Consider the following 12,927-nt stretch of genomic DNA (forward strand, 5'->3'; position numbering starts at 1 on the left):
CACCTGCATGAGACTTGCAGATTAATCCTTTTTTTCCAGAGAGAGAGAGAGAGGGAGTGATCAACCATCAGCCCATCAAAGACAGTGATGAAAAAAAATAAATTTAGAGGGGGAAGAGAAAGAAGGAGATGCTTTTAATAAGCTGAAATATTTTTCTGTTAAAGCTATGGAGATGGACAGTAGTTTTCTGAATAAAAACTCCTTTAATTCGTGACAGAGTATATTGGGAGGAACGGAGTGTTTCCAAGTGTGGATTTTGAGCAAATGATGAAGTAGTTGTGACACTGTGAGATGCTGGAACAGAGCGGGAGAAGTAAGAGTTGAAGATTTGTGGCTTTTAAGAAGCAAAAAGAGAAAACTTCTGTTTCCAGGGGGGCTCACAAAAACAGATAAAGAGAACTTTTGTCTTTGAATAAGTCATTCTTAAAAATGACATCCCTAGACTCATGACCCATAACACACCTCAGAGTGATGGCAAATGGGAGGAGATAACTGATGGCAGATTTCCCCGCAGCTGGCATCAGAGAAATAGAAAGCTATGAAGAAAAATCATTTTCTTGTGAAAAACTCCATAGAATGCAGAAGAAGACTTTTGTTTCTCTACAAAGACTGATGAAAAGACTCTAGCAGGAATTGGGACTGTTGTAAACACCAAAGTTCCAAAGTATTTTTGTCTCTATGTTGTCATGTAAACAAGAGAATGGTTGGGTAGTGGGGGAGAAAAGGGTTGTTCTGGAAGTTTTATTCTGGTTTCGTATTCTTGTAGTTTTTGTAAATAAACTTTCTTTATTCCATTTAAGTTTTAAGCCTGTTTTGCTCTTGTTCTAATCCATATCTCACAGCAAGAAATAAATAAGTTTTCTAGTGATTTTTTAGTTGCTGCTTTAAACCACACCAGTCAAGCAGGACACCTTTGAAAATGCAGACTGGGAGATCTTCTCAGATGCTGTTCTAAATAGGCCACGGTTCTCTCCAGTTTTCTCAAAGAATTTGGTTCATTTTCCTTGCCCACTGCAGGTCATGTGAGCCGTGTGTTCAGAGGTGCCGATCCTGAGGTGAGTCAGAAAGGAACATTTGATGTTCCTGGTGTTTCAGAATTGTGCAGGGAACTGTGAGCTTGGCCTGTGGCAGCAGAGTGCAGAGGGCCAGCTGGGTGGGCTGAAAGAAGATCCATTTCCATGTTTACAACAGCAATAGCAAAGGCATTGTTGGCTATTTCCTAATTTTCCATTGAAGAGCTTTAAAAGAACTCAAAGCTCAGCTTTGCAGAGAGAACGTTGCTTGCTGATAGTAGCCAGGGTGAACTCTCTAATTCAGAGCTATTTGCAGCCTGGCTGAATTAACCCATTTTGATTTAGTTGGAGAGACTTAGAATCCCATTGCTATCAAAGCTGATGATTTGTGCTTGGTAGAGCTGAAGAGAAATAAGGTTCTAAATGATAGGGAGCTGCCTGTCCCTAACTCCACCATCTGTCCACAGAGCCCAGAAGCAAGAGCAGACTCTGCTGTGGCTCCCTCTGCTCCTGGAGAAGAGGCCAAAGAGGAGCAAAATGAGCAAAAGGAGCACGAGCCTCCAGCTGTGGTCACAGCCCAGCCTGACCATGCCCAGACAGTAAGTGCCAGTGCTGGGTGCTGCTGTCTTTAGTGCAAGGCAGAGCTGCAAGTTTCTGAGCAGCCAGCACTTGCTGTTGCTGGCTGAGGATGCTGAGTGCTGGAGTCCTGCCAGCACCCAGCCATTCCCCCATCCCGTGGCAGCTGGAAATTGGGCTTTGAGCCGTCGTGCTGAGGCCCCAAAGCGCTGCTGCCTGCGGGTGAGCAGCTGGCTGCTTGGCTCAGGGAAGCTCTGTCTCTTGGCTTCTGCCAAGCCATGGCCAAGGGCTCACACGGCATTGCTGGGGCTCACAGGGCTTGCTTTGTTTGCTGTCCCTTTTTGGAAACCTCTGCATGACCTGGAGAAGTGTTCTGCAGTTTCCTTGAGTAATTCTTCACTTCTGCAGAGTCTTTTAGGCCACCTGACTTTTGGCTTTTGATAAGCTGCAAAGAGATGATTGTGTTGTCCATGAAGCTGTGGCCAGCCATTCTTGTCCTGTGTGGCCAAAGAAACAAACTGTGTAGTTCTGAACCCTTCTTCTGAGGCAAAATCCACAAGTGGCAAGTTTCTCTTGATACGTTTTGTGGTGAAGTCTGCAGCTTTGGAAACTGCATTGGAGCCTAGTGCGGGGGCAAAGCTGCAAGTCCTTGAGTGCTGTCTTTTGTTGCTAAGAACCCCTTTAGAGATGGTTGTTTTTTCTCCTCAGAGCTGTTTTCCTCCTCCTGCCTCTTCTGTCCTGACACTCCCTGTTTAACCTATAAATTTCTGCCTGTCCTAGTGAGGTGGGACAATTCCATGGTTTAGGTGGTTTTTGGTGACTTTGGTCATACATGCATTACATGACCCATGGCTTCCTTCATTGGCATCCCTAGGGGTGTGTCAATTAATTTGTTGGTGGGGCCTTTTGAGGATCTCTGTCAGTGCCACTCAGAATTCTCAGCTGACAAAAGAGGGAGGAGAAACACCTTGGTCCTCTTCCATATCCTGAGGTGGCCATAGAGGCTCTCTGACCTGCAGCAGAGGATCCAATTGCACACATCCTTGTCTCCTGAATGAGCAGGATTTCTAACAAGAGTGTAGATGTCAGAGGGGCAGGAGTGGCAGTGCAGGCCTGAAAAGAACATGAACTCCAGCAGTGTCTCTCCCAAGGGCTGAGCTCAGCCAGGAAGCCCCTGCAGAGCCAGGATGGAGCTGTGGGACAGGGCTGGCTGTCAGTCACTAGGGAGAGACAAGCAGGACACAGCAGAAGGGGAAGGAGGCCCTTGAGAAATGCCCCACATTTCCTGTCAGCTGCCCAAGAGTCTGTTGGAGATTCAGTGCCAGATGGGCCCTGATTGCACTGCCAGGGTCACTTTGGAATCTGTGCTTCCCCACAGGCAGAGAACAAGGCAGGAGAGCAGCAGCACAGAGCTTTGGGAACGTGGGAGCCCATCAGCCTTTGAGTCTTGGCCCACAAATGTTGGATGAGAAGTTGAAGCCCATCTTCTCTTGCTTTCTCTGCAGGTCCATCCAGAGAAAGAGCAGGAGCAGATTGTTTTATCAGGACGGCCGTGCCAGCCTGAAGGAGAGCTGTTCCCAGCCCAAGAGCAGGAAGAGCAGCTGGGGCAGCAGGTGGAAGAGCCACTGGAGAATGGCCAGGTAAGGCTGACTCAGCAGGGGACAAAGTGAAGGGCAGGAAGAGGGGCATAAAACGCAGCTCTTGGGACTGAGCAGGCCACGAGTGCCAGAGGCCCTGAAAGCAAAGAGCCTCTGCAGAGATCAGCAGCGGGACAGGAGGTTACAGTGGAAGCAGAGGTGGGTAGGGAAGCAGAAAGAAGTGACTGAATGAGTGTGATTTTGAGGCTGAAACGGAGGAAGAAGCTGAGCCTGATGGCAGCTCCCAGGCACTTGCTCTCCATTTGTGTGTACAGAACATCGAGGCAGAGCCCCAGGCAGAGCTGCCTGAAGCTCCGAGGGCCATCATGGCAGTGAAGAGGAGGCACGAGGAAGACAGAAGCATCCAAGAGGAGATGAATCTCCCCTGGCAGAGAGGAAATCAACAGAACCAGGTGAGTGAAAGAGTGGCAGACACTCCACTCATGGAAATTCCTCTCTGTCATTCTTCACAGGCCTCCGATGAGGAGCTTCTGGCAGAGCTGCAGGAAGCTGAGGCTAGGATCAGGGCAAGGGAGAACAGGCTGGAGGAAGAAAGAAGAATAATCGAAGAGAAATTCCATCTCCTCGCCCAGCAGCAAGAGGCTCTAGAAAATCGAGTGAGTGAAAGAGCAATAGGCACAGCAGTCACTGCAGTCTGGTGCTTTCTGCCCTTCTTGCCTCTCCTCTGCAGAGCAGCAGGGGGCTGGGCTGATGCCTCTCAGTGCCATCCTGCTGTAGTGTCTATCCCAGCTGCTTGGAAGGACATTTCCTGCTGTGCTCAATCTCAGCTGCTGCCCTGGACAGTGGCACCAGTCATTTGCCCCTTTTGCCAGCACTCATCTCAAGGGATTCCTGCTGGCCTGCTCCTGCTCTCCTTGTTTCTTCAGGGCTTTTTGCAAGTGAACACAGTCCCCCAGACAGATTTGGAATACAAGCTGCAAGCTGTCTGTATCCCTTGGTGAATCTGCTGCTGTCCTGCTCTTTCCCTTTGCTCACAGTCAATGAGCCTTGGCACACAGGGACAAGCTGTGGTCTCTGACTGCTTTGTTCTCTTTGACTTGAGGTGGACGTGTTGATATCTCACCTGGCAGCCTGCGAAGGCTTCCAGCAAATGCCGGCTGATGAAGAGCCCCAAGGTCGGCGGCAGGCACAGGTACTGTCCCAAGCACAAGTGCTGCAGGCTGAGCACCTTCTGAAGATGGTGCAGGAAAAGAGGACTGAGGGGGAGGAGCTCCAACATTAGAACAAGGAGCTGCAAATGTGTCTGCAGCCCTTGGAGGGGGAAAGGGATCCTTGGGAGGAAGTGCACTGGTCGTTGTTGCAGTCATCCTTCAGAAAATCCAGGAAAATGGAATATGAAACTGGCCATCAACTTGATTAAAACCAACCTTGGGTTTTGACCATTTGGTTCCAGAAGTGGGCATCCAAAAAATCCAGTTGATGAGCTTTGCATGTGGCTAACAGCAACTTCCTAAGGGCTTGCATTTGAAAAGGGAACTCGGGGTAATCTCTGCCAGCCAGCTTTCTGACACAAACTCCTTTCTTCTCGCAGATCTACACAGGCTCTTCCATTCAATCTGCTGCAGCAGCAGCAGCAGCAGCAGCATCTAAAGGAGCCTTTGTTGCCCAAGCTGAGCAGTGGAGCCGGGGCAGTTTGTCCATTTCCAGCAGTGACACATCTGCTGCTCAGCTCCAGGAGAGCCTGGGAAACTTCGTGGAGCAACTGAGTACGTCTGGTGTATTTCTTGTCTGAGGGACAGTGTATTGTGTGCACGTGCCAGCAGAGCTGTAGCAAATGATCCTCCTCACTTTGGTGTCCCAGAGACATTTAGGACTCCCCACAGGAACTGCTGTGCTCTGAGGCAGCGAGAGAGCGCTCTGGCTGTTCCTGCTGCCTCTGAGGGCAGCTTGGACTGGCTCGGCTTTGCCTGGCATTCCCTTGCCACTAAAGGCAGCAGCAGGAATTGTTCTTGGATCAGCAGAAGGCTGTGGCACAGCAAATGATCTATGCAAGTTCTGTGTGCTAGTGGCCAAACTGAACAGAATATTTGATTCCTAGATTCTCCTTAGACTCCAGACTTCCCACCAGTCGTCAGAACCAAAAGACTTCAGAGATATTGATTGGATTTGGGGTTTTGTCTTTTTGTTGTGGTTCCGTTTTCAGTTTTCAGTTTTTATCCTTTTTTGGTTTCGGATTTGGGGTTTTTTGGTAGAGTTTTTTTTTTTCTCCATCCTGAAAGGGCTGTTCTGCCCCATGGGTTTTAGTGGTGTCATTATTAGGACTGTTTTTATTGCCTCTACTACATCTACAAGGTTTTTATGAGAATGCTGTATTTTTGTCAGTGAGGACTCCTTTGCAAGAACATCAGGTGACAGCAGAAACAGAGAGCAAGAGATGTTTTCATTGGGCCCACAATGAAGAAACAGATACTTGTGCCACAATCTGTAATTAATATCCCAGATTTATTTTTATAAAGATGTGTCCAAGAGACACATCCACGTGGTGTGATCAGATAAAACAGCACTGCAGGCATTTCTCAGGAGCGAGCCTGCAGCCCCTGTGCTGTGTATTCCTCAGATCCATGGCACTTTTTCATCCCTGATTCCCAGCCATTCCCATGATTCTTAGAATCCTACCTATTGGCCCAAGCCCTGCTCAGATCAGTCTCTGGGAAAACACATCAAGCCCTTTGTGATTCTGCAGCACAACCCATTTAATCTGCTTCTTGCCCATAACAGCTGCCAGTGCTGTGCTCTCAGAAAAGACCTGGTGGGGCTGAGAAAAGATCCCAGCTGATTTGGTGTCTACCTTCACCTGCTGGGACACAAAAGGGCCTTGATCTGCACCTGGCTGTGTCTGATCTCCAAGGCAATGCTGTTGTGTCCTGAATGGGGGCCACAGCTTGTCAGGGGCTCAGGCCGGCTGTGTCTTCTTGCCATTGCTTGTCAGTGCTCATGCTTGGCCTTTGCCAGCCTTGTGCTGTGCCCTGCTCTGCTCTCTGCGCTTCATTTCCTTCCAAGGACTGGACAAAATCAGTCTCTCTGCTGCCCATTTGTACTGCACAACTGCCTGTCTTGTTGCTGCTGTGCTTGCTGCCCAGCTGACCACAGAGGGTTCAGAGCCCCAGACAGCGGGGCTGCCTTTGGCATCTCCTGCAAGTTCGGATCTCTGCCTGAAAGTGAGCATCTTGTATTTTGTTTCCCTCAGGGAGAATGGTGAACAAGGAAAATCCCATCACAAAATACATCGAACTGGAAAGTCTTGGCAGTGGGTGAGTCCAACCACAGTCACTTCTACACAGCCATGGGCCAGGGGTTTCACTGGGGGAATATCCATCAAGTGGGAAGTCAGACAGGTTGTCCAAATGTTTAGACAGCGGGCTTAGTCTGCCCCATCTCTCAGTACTGGCCAGAATTTGTCAAGTGTGCTCAGAAGGCATTGTCAAAGACATCTCCATGCTGCCAAGGTCTTGCCTGCAGCAAGGAACAGAACCTGGTAAATCTGCTTGTCTCTCAAGTGTGGGACAGCTCAGGATTCATTTCCTTCGCATTTTTGGATGTCTCCAAATCATCTGGCCACACTAATGAAAGGAGAAGAATCTTGCTTGCCTGAAAGCACAACCTACCCCCAATGAGAGCTGTCAGATAACAGTTCTCAGGAACATTTCTCTCCAAGAGTTTGCTAAAGGAAATACTCCATGCTCAGGATTAGAATTGCACAGTTTAGAAGCTGACACCCGAGATGAAGGAATAAGCTGCCTTTTGGAGCTGAGGCAGTAAAGCCCAAGGCTTCAGGAACAGGCCCAGTGCCCAGGCACTTGAGGGGAAAATGCATCATCTGCCTTCTGGCAGACCCCTCCTGCAACCTGCAGCTTTTAGGCATTTACAGCAGAGCTCTCCTGTCTGGACTGGCTTTCAGTGCAAGATCTAAATGGCTTCTCCTTTCTTTGCTGCTGTTTTGTTTCTAGGGGTTTTGGAGAGGTTTCCAGAGCACTTGACATTGCAACAGGAGGAGAGGTAAATGTCAACAGCCCCTGCAGCCTCTGCTGCTCTCCAGGCCTTTCCCCACTGCTGACAGCTGTGGCTGGAGCTTTGAGGAGAGCTGTGCTGAAAAGGCACAAGAAGCACAGACTGGAGCCAGCCTGCAAATTGCACTTGGAACAGGCTTTGTGGACAAGGCAAATCGCCAGTGGCCACATGTCCTGTAACTGGCCCCCAAGGGAGCAGAGAAATGGGCTGTTGGAATGTCACTCCCTAATTACTCCAGTGATGAGGTCTAATCACAAGGCACTTTGGCTCAGCTTGGCTGTGCCATTCCAAAATCACTTCCTCCATGTGTGTTGTAGTCTCATGCTACCAATTTTCTCAAATTACTCCTTTTCAATGTCATTTGAGGTGGCCATAAAGAAAATAAATGTGCAAGGAGTGAGTAGGAAGATATTAACCATGAATGAAATCAGGATCATGGAGAGTAATAGGAGTCCCAGGATCGTGAATTACTTAGCCAGGTGAGTGGTCAAGGTCCTATCCCTTGAATGTTTGTTTACATACTACAAGCATGAGAGCTTAAAAACCCACTTTGGTCACTGGCAGGAAATAGAGCTGTTAATGATTATTTCTCTACTTATCTCCTCCAATGGATGGGAAGAGACTGCATTTTGTCTGCATGAATCCACCCTGGCAAATGCAGACTGAAAATTGTTCAAAACCCTGCATCAGCCCTATCTTAAGAATTCAATACCTTCTAAGTTCATTGCCTCCACAGTTCTTTGGGCTTGAGTTTTTCAAGTTTCTTAAATGCTGATGAACCATCCAAGAGAGGATTGCCCTTGCATTGCTGCCCCTCTTTCCCATTGCTGTGCATGCCAGGAAGACTAGGTGCTTATTTCCAGAAATGCCATGCGTGACAGGTTTTTTATCTGGGCTCTTCCTAAACTGCCTTTCTCCTTGAGACAGCTCAGACTGCAAACACTGCACAGCCTAGAGGCAATGTCTATGCCTTTACTTCTGCCCTTGTCTCCAAGGGACCCAGAAACAAGACTCAAGCGAAAAACCAACCTAGCTGTGCATGTTCACCTGCATGGCCTTGTTTCCTTTTTTCAGCTACCTTGTGCATGAGGAACTCTGGCTGGTGATGGAGTACATGGACGGAGGCACTCTGAGAGATCTCATCGATGAGATTCAAATGTCTGAAGGAGAGATTGCAGCTGTCAGTCGGGAGGTCAGGGATCCCATCTGTGCTTCCCAGGCCTTGAGCTGCATTGGCTGGGAAACAGGGACTCAGAACGGGAGTGATTTCATGGGCCAGGCTTGGTTTCTGTGTTGCTGCTAGGCTATGGGCAAGCAAGAGCATCTCAAGGGAACTGTCTGCCAGTGCCCCTACACTCACTGGACTCACTTCCTGTACTCTTATCCCCTCCTCTTGTATTCTAGCTCTGTCTCTTGCATTGGCATTTGCACTTCTCCACCTTGCCTAGCTAAACTTTTGCCTGTCTGCACTACATTCCTTGTCTCTAAAGCAAAGGTGTGCTGGCAGGATTTGAAACAAACAGGAAAGAAAAAAAAGAGAGACTAATTTCTTTTAGTCCTCAGCTGAACAGGATAGTAGTGCAGCCCAAATGCTGTTTGCTTCTGAGCACATGCACTGCAGCTGCAGTCACCCTGGCTGCTTTGCAGGGGACAGTCTACAACAGCAGTTGCTGGTGCTCTTTCAAAAGCTGACATGCCTTTCCTGAGAAAGGTTCTGCTCTGCTCCTGTTGGAGCAGCAGGCTCTTGCTCTCAATGGCGCTGTGTTCTGCCATTCCTCCCCATTCCCCTGCAAAGGGAACCTTCCACAGCTGTTTCCTTTCTTGTGCGATGAACTCACAGCACTACTTTTTGCCCCCCTGGTTCTCTTTTCTCTCTCAGTGCCTGCAAGGACTGGATTTTCTTCACTCCAACCACGTGATCCATCGAGATGTCAAGAGCAACAACATCCTTCTCAGAACCGACGGCTCTGTCAAGCTGGGTCAGTGTATTCTTGCTCAGCTTCAGCATTCCAGGAATGGGGGGTGTGGGACTGCTTTCAGTGACTGCCAGCTCCCCAAAAATGCTGCTGCTGGCAGTGCAGGGGTCCCCCCTGCTGTGGGCTGAAGGCACAGTTGCAGTGTGCACACAGCTATGACAAGGAACCACAAGCAGCCAAGAGTGCTATTGCTCTGTGTGTGTCTGTGTGTGTTCCTTCCAGAGGGAGGGAGCTACAATCTAAACCTTCAGGGGAACAAAAGGCACTGCTGGAGGAAGTGTAAAAAATGGGGGGATGTTTGAAGTAGCCAATTCATATTTCCTTGGCTAAAGCCCTAAGGAAAGAGAGCAGGGAGTGTTGTCCAGGAAATTCAACTGCACATTCTCAAACTTCCACCGCTGAATTCTTTGGCTTGGTTTCCTAATTGAGAGTATTAAAATTAAAAGAGTATTTTGCTTTCTCCTCAGCTGATTTTGGCCTTTCTGCTCAGCTCACCCCTGAGCAAAATCAGCGGTGCTCGGTGACCGGGACTCCTTGGTGGATGGCACCTGAAGTGGTGAAGCGTCAACCATATGGCCCCAAAGTGGACGTGTGGTCTTTTGGAATTGTGGCAATTGAAATGGCCGAACAAAAAACTCCTTATGACAGTTTCACTGCTCGATCGGTAAGGAGCAAATACTCTCTGATCCCGCTGTCTTTCTCACCTGTCCCGTGTTCTCTGCTCACTGCACAAAATCCCATGGCCATCTGCTGGAAGTACTTCCACCAAGGCCCCTTCTACAAATGGCCCTGCAGCACATCAGCATCTGCTGGAGCTTTGGTTGCAGCACTGGGGGAACTCAAGCCTTACCTCGCCCAAACCATCTCCATTCTCAGGCAGCATTTTGCTTTGCCTTACAAGTCGTTCCAGCTCTTTTGGCTGTGTAGATGGCCCCAAGAATAGGAAACAAGCATCTCAGAGCTGCTGTTATCTTTCCAGAAATGAAGCAAGGAAACTCAAACCAAACCAAGTTTCTAAAACAGTGCTTTTGAGAGAAGAGGTGCAGCCCCATTCTTCTCACAGGGAAACTTGCCTGAAACCTGGAGATGAGGCTGTAAAGCCAGAGTCTCTTCTGCTTCTTGTGCAGTGCTGCTGAGACACTCAGTGACCACCTTCTTTCCTAACCCAAGCCACTTTCTCCATATCACCAAGCTGGAGCCTGGTGACGGGGAGAGCCTGCCAAAACCTCCTGTTTGTTTCCTGGCACCTTCTGGGATGGGCACAGCGTTAATGCATTGACTTGAGAATCCAACGAGCACAGGGTTACCACAGGGATGACACTTCTGATTTCACCATGAATATTTTCCTTTTGCCACATAAAGGAACCTGAAATTTTCAGAGTGCTGAGAGACAGAGCTGCAGGTGGCTCCTGTGTGCCCAAACAGGCATTTTCAACCCAATACATTTGTGGAGGCATCTTAATGTGTCTGTGTTGAAAATGAGATTCCAAAGGTTTGTTTCCTTCCCTGAAGAACACCTGCTGCATTTCCTTTCTTTTCTTCCAATTACCATCATTTTCAAGAACAGGACAAAAAGCCTGATGAGTTTTGTTTTATGGCAGCTGTGCTTAAGGGACCAACAAGCACTGCAGAGATTCTTTTCATGTAAGAATCCTTGGAAATAGTAGAGTTAGTTAGAATAGCAAAATCCCTCTTCCAAAAAGGCTGCCAAGCTGCTGGGAATCCTCCGAGAAGGAAACATGTATTTGCTGATGTAGTTGCCCCTAACTAGAGCAGGCAATGAAATCAGCTGCCAAGGCAAGATCTGCTGGATGTTGGCAAAGCTGTGGCTTTGGGGCTTGGGTTTTTTCATGATACAGGAAAGTCGTCATCCAAATGCTACAGGAAAGTCATGTCTGCCTCTCTGCCAGGGCAAAAACTGCCACTGCAGAGTGGAGCTGGAACAATGGGCTCTGGCAGAGCAGTTCCAGATGGGAAAGAAGCAGGTGGAGCCTTGTGTTTCCTTTTTCTCCAGGCTAAATTCCACATAGCCACAGAAGGGAGCCCACAGCTGCGGCAGCCCGAGCAATTCTCGCCTTTGCTGCGTGACTTCCTGAGCTGCTGCCTGCAGAAAGGCGAGGCGCAGCGCTGGTCTGCCAAGGAGCTGCTGCAGGTAAAATGCCAAAAGGGCTGCAGGTGAAACAGTGTCCCAGGGATGGGCTCCTCCTCCACTGAAATCCAAGGCATCAGATGAGCCCCCATCCTCCTCCCTTCCAACCTTGGTGCTGTTCAGCTGACAGTGGGGAGCAATCCTAGACTGGGCTGGGCTGGCAGGGAGTGCTGGGTTTTAGCGCTGGCTAAAATCACCAGGGCACTTACTCATTTCTTGCTGGGAGCTATGGATTAGGAGAAGGGCAAAACAGGCTTCAAACTTCAAAGGAATAACAAATTTTATTATCAGGCCCACAAGAAAAAGAAAGGTCTCATCTGTGCAGTGAAAGGGTTCAATCTTAGCCAGGTCATGGCAGTCACGGTGTTGGATTTCAGGCTGTGCTGGGCCCCTCTCTCTGCCCGGGAGCTGCTGGGAGGGGAGGCTCGGCCTGGAGCCGTCGCTGTACGCCGGGGAGAGGGTTTAGTGTGGGCAAGATGTCAGCAGCCGTGGCCTGGCCCAGCCTGGGGCCGGGGTCCCGCAGCCTCCATCCCCCGCCCGGGAGCCGCTGGGCTCTGGCCCGGCCTCCCCCAGGAGCACAGGCCGTGGGCGAGCAGGGCCGGCCTCAGCAGAGCTCCGTTACCTTTGGGCTCCGGAAGCAAAGAGGGCCAGTGCCCGGGCTGGTGGTTTTCAAAATGTGCATCATCACACAGGCACATCTCATTTCTAAATGGTGCAAAATGTTGTCAGTTCTCAGAACTAGCCAGCCATTGGCCTGTCTCAGGCACAGAGGAAGCTCCCAGCAGCTTCTCTCAAAGAAATCACTTCCATGCGGGGTTTCTTACTTCTTTCCCTAAATGTCAATTCATCTCAAACTAACACACAGGGACATGGAAAGGTCACCTAGTCTGTGTCCTGCAATGAGCAGGGACATCTTTCAAGAGATCAGGATACTCACACCTCAGATATTTCCAGGGGTGGGCCTCCTACCAGCTCTTGGGGCAACCTGTGCCACTCTTGCCCCATGCTCCTGACCTACTCTGACTCAATCCCCTTTTCATTTAAAAAGTATTCCCCTGCCTTTGAAGCTCTTAGCTTGGAAAATCATGCTTTCTTGTTGTTTTCTTTTCCTTTCTGCAGCATCAATTTATAACATCGGCCATGCCTGGGTCCAGCCTGGCACCTCTCATCGTTGCTGTGAAGAAGTGGAAGGAGGAGGCAGGAATGCAACAATTAATTTAGAACTGTCTTCTCCATGACCAACTTAGAGTAGGATTATAGAGTAGGATTGCAGAGTAGGATTGTAGAGTAGGATTATAGAGTAGGATTGTAGTGCAGGATGGTAGTGTAGGTTTGTAGTGTAGGATTGTAGAGTAGGATTTTAAATAAAATTTCTAAAATCTCAACTCCTTTGGAACATTTCTCTCCTTCTGACCCTGTGAGAAAGCTCAACATTTCCTTCTGAATTGTCAGTTTTTTCTTAGAGGTGGAAAGTGACACTGATGGCTTCTTTGGTACAGTTTGTAAGGGGGGAAGGCTCCTCTTCATTCATCCTCTCCAGACCACAC

General features: G+C 49.0%; 1 protein-coding gene across 2 annotated transcripts in view; it reads left to right on the forward strand.

The window, feature by feature from the left end:
• Positions 1-12,765, forward strand: part of LOC147648723 (uncharacterized) — a 105,027-nt gene extending 92,262 nt beyond the window's left edge. The window contains exons 2-15 of one of the 2 annotated variants that reach the window (XM_086866512.1): positions 1,018-1,055; positions 1,481-1,612; positions 3,095-3,229; positions 3,502-3,843; positions 4,290-4,379; positions 4,779-4,953; positions 6,435-6,498; positions 7,195-7,243; positions 7,622-7,734; positions 8,330-8,447; positions 9,135-9,234; positions 9,699-9,895; positions 11,246-11,383; positions 12,500-12,765. In XM_086866512.1, coding sequence (XP_086722638.1) covers positions 1,018-1,055; positions 1,481-1,612; positions 3,095-3,229; positions 3,502-3,843; positions 4,290-4,379; positions 4,779-4,953; positions 6,435-6,498; positions 7,195-7,243; positions 7,622-7,734; positions 8,330-8,447; positions 9,135-9,234; positions 9,699-9,895; positions 11,246-11,383; positions 12,500-12,601 — 1,793 coding nt within the window. In that variant the 3' untranslated portion in view covers positions 12,602-12,765. The remainder of the gene's footprint in view (positions 1-1,017; positions 1,056-1,480; positions 1,613-3,094; positions 3,230-3,501; positions 3,844-4,289; positions 4,380-4,778; positions 4,954-6,434; positions 6,499-7,194; positions 7,244-7,621; positions 7,735-8,329; positions 8,448-9,134; positions 9,235-9,698; positions 9,896-11,245; positions 11,384-12,499) is intronic. The other variant, XM_086866514.1, reaches the window with a different exon arrangement.
• Positions 12,766-12,927: the final 162 nt, after the last annotated feature.

This window comes from Cyanistes caeruleus, chromosome 31 (genome assembly GCF_971803275.1).
Source record: "Cyanistes caeruleus chromosome 31, bCyaCae1.hap1.1, whole genome shotgun sequence".
Taxonomy (NCBI): domain Eukaryota; kingdom Metazoa; phylum Chordata; class Aves; order Passeriformes; family Paridae; genus Cyanistes; species Cyanistes caeruleus.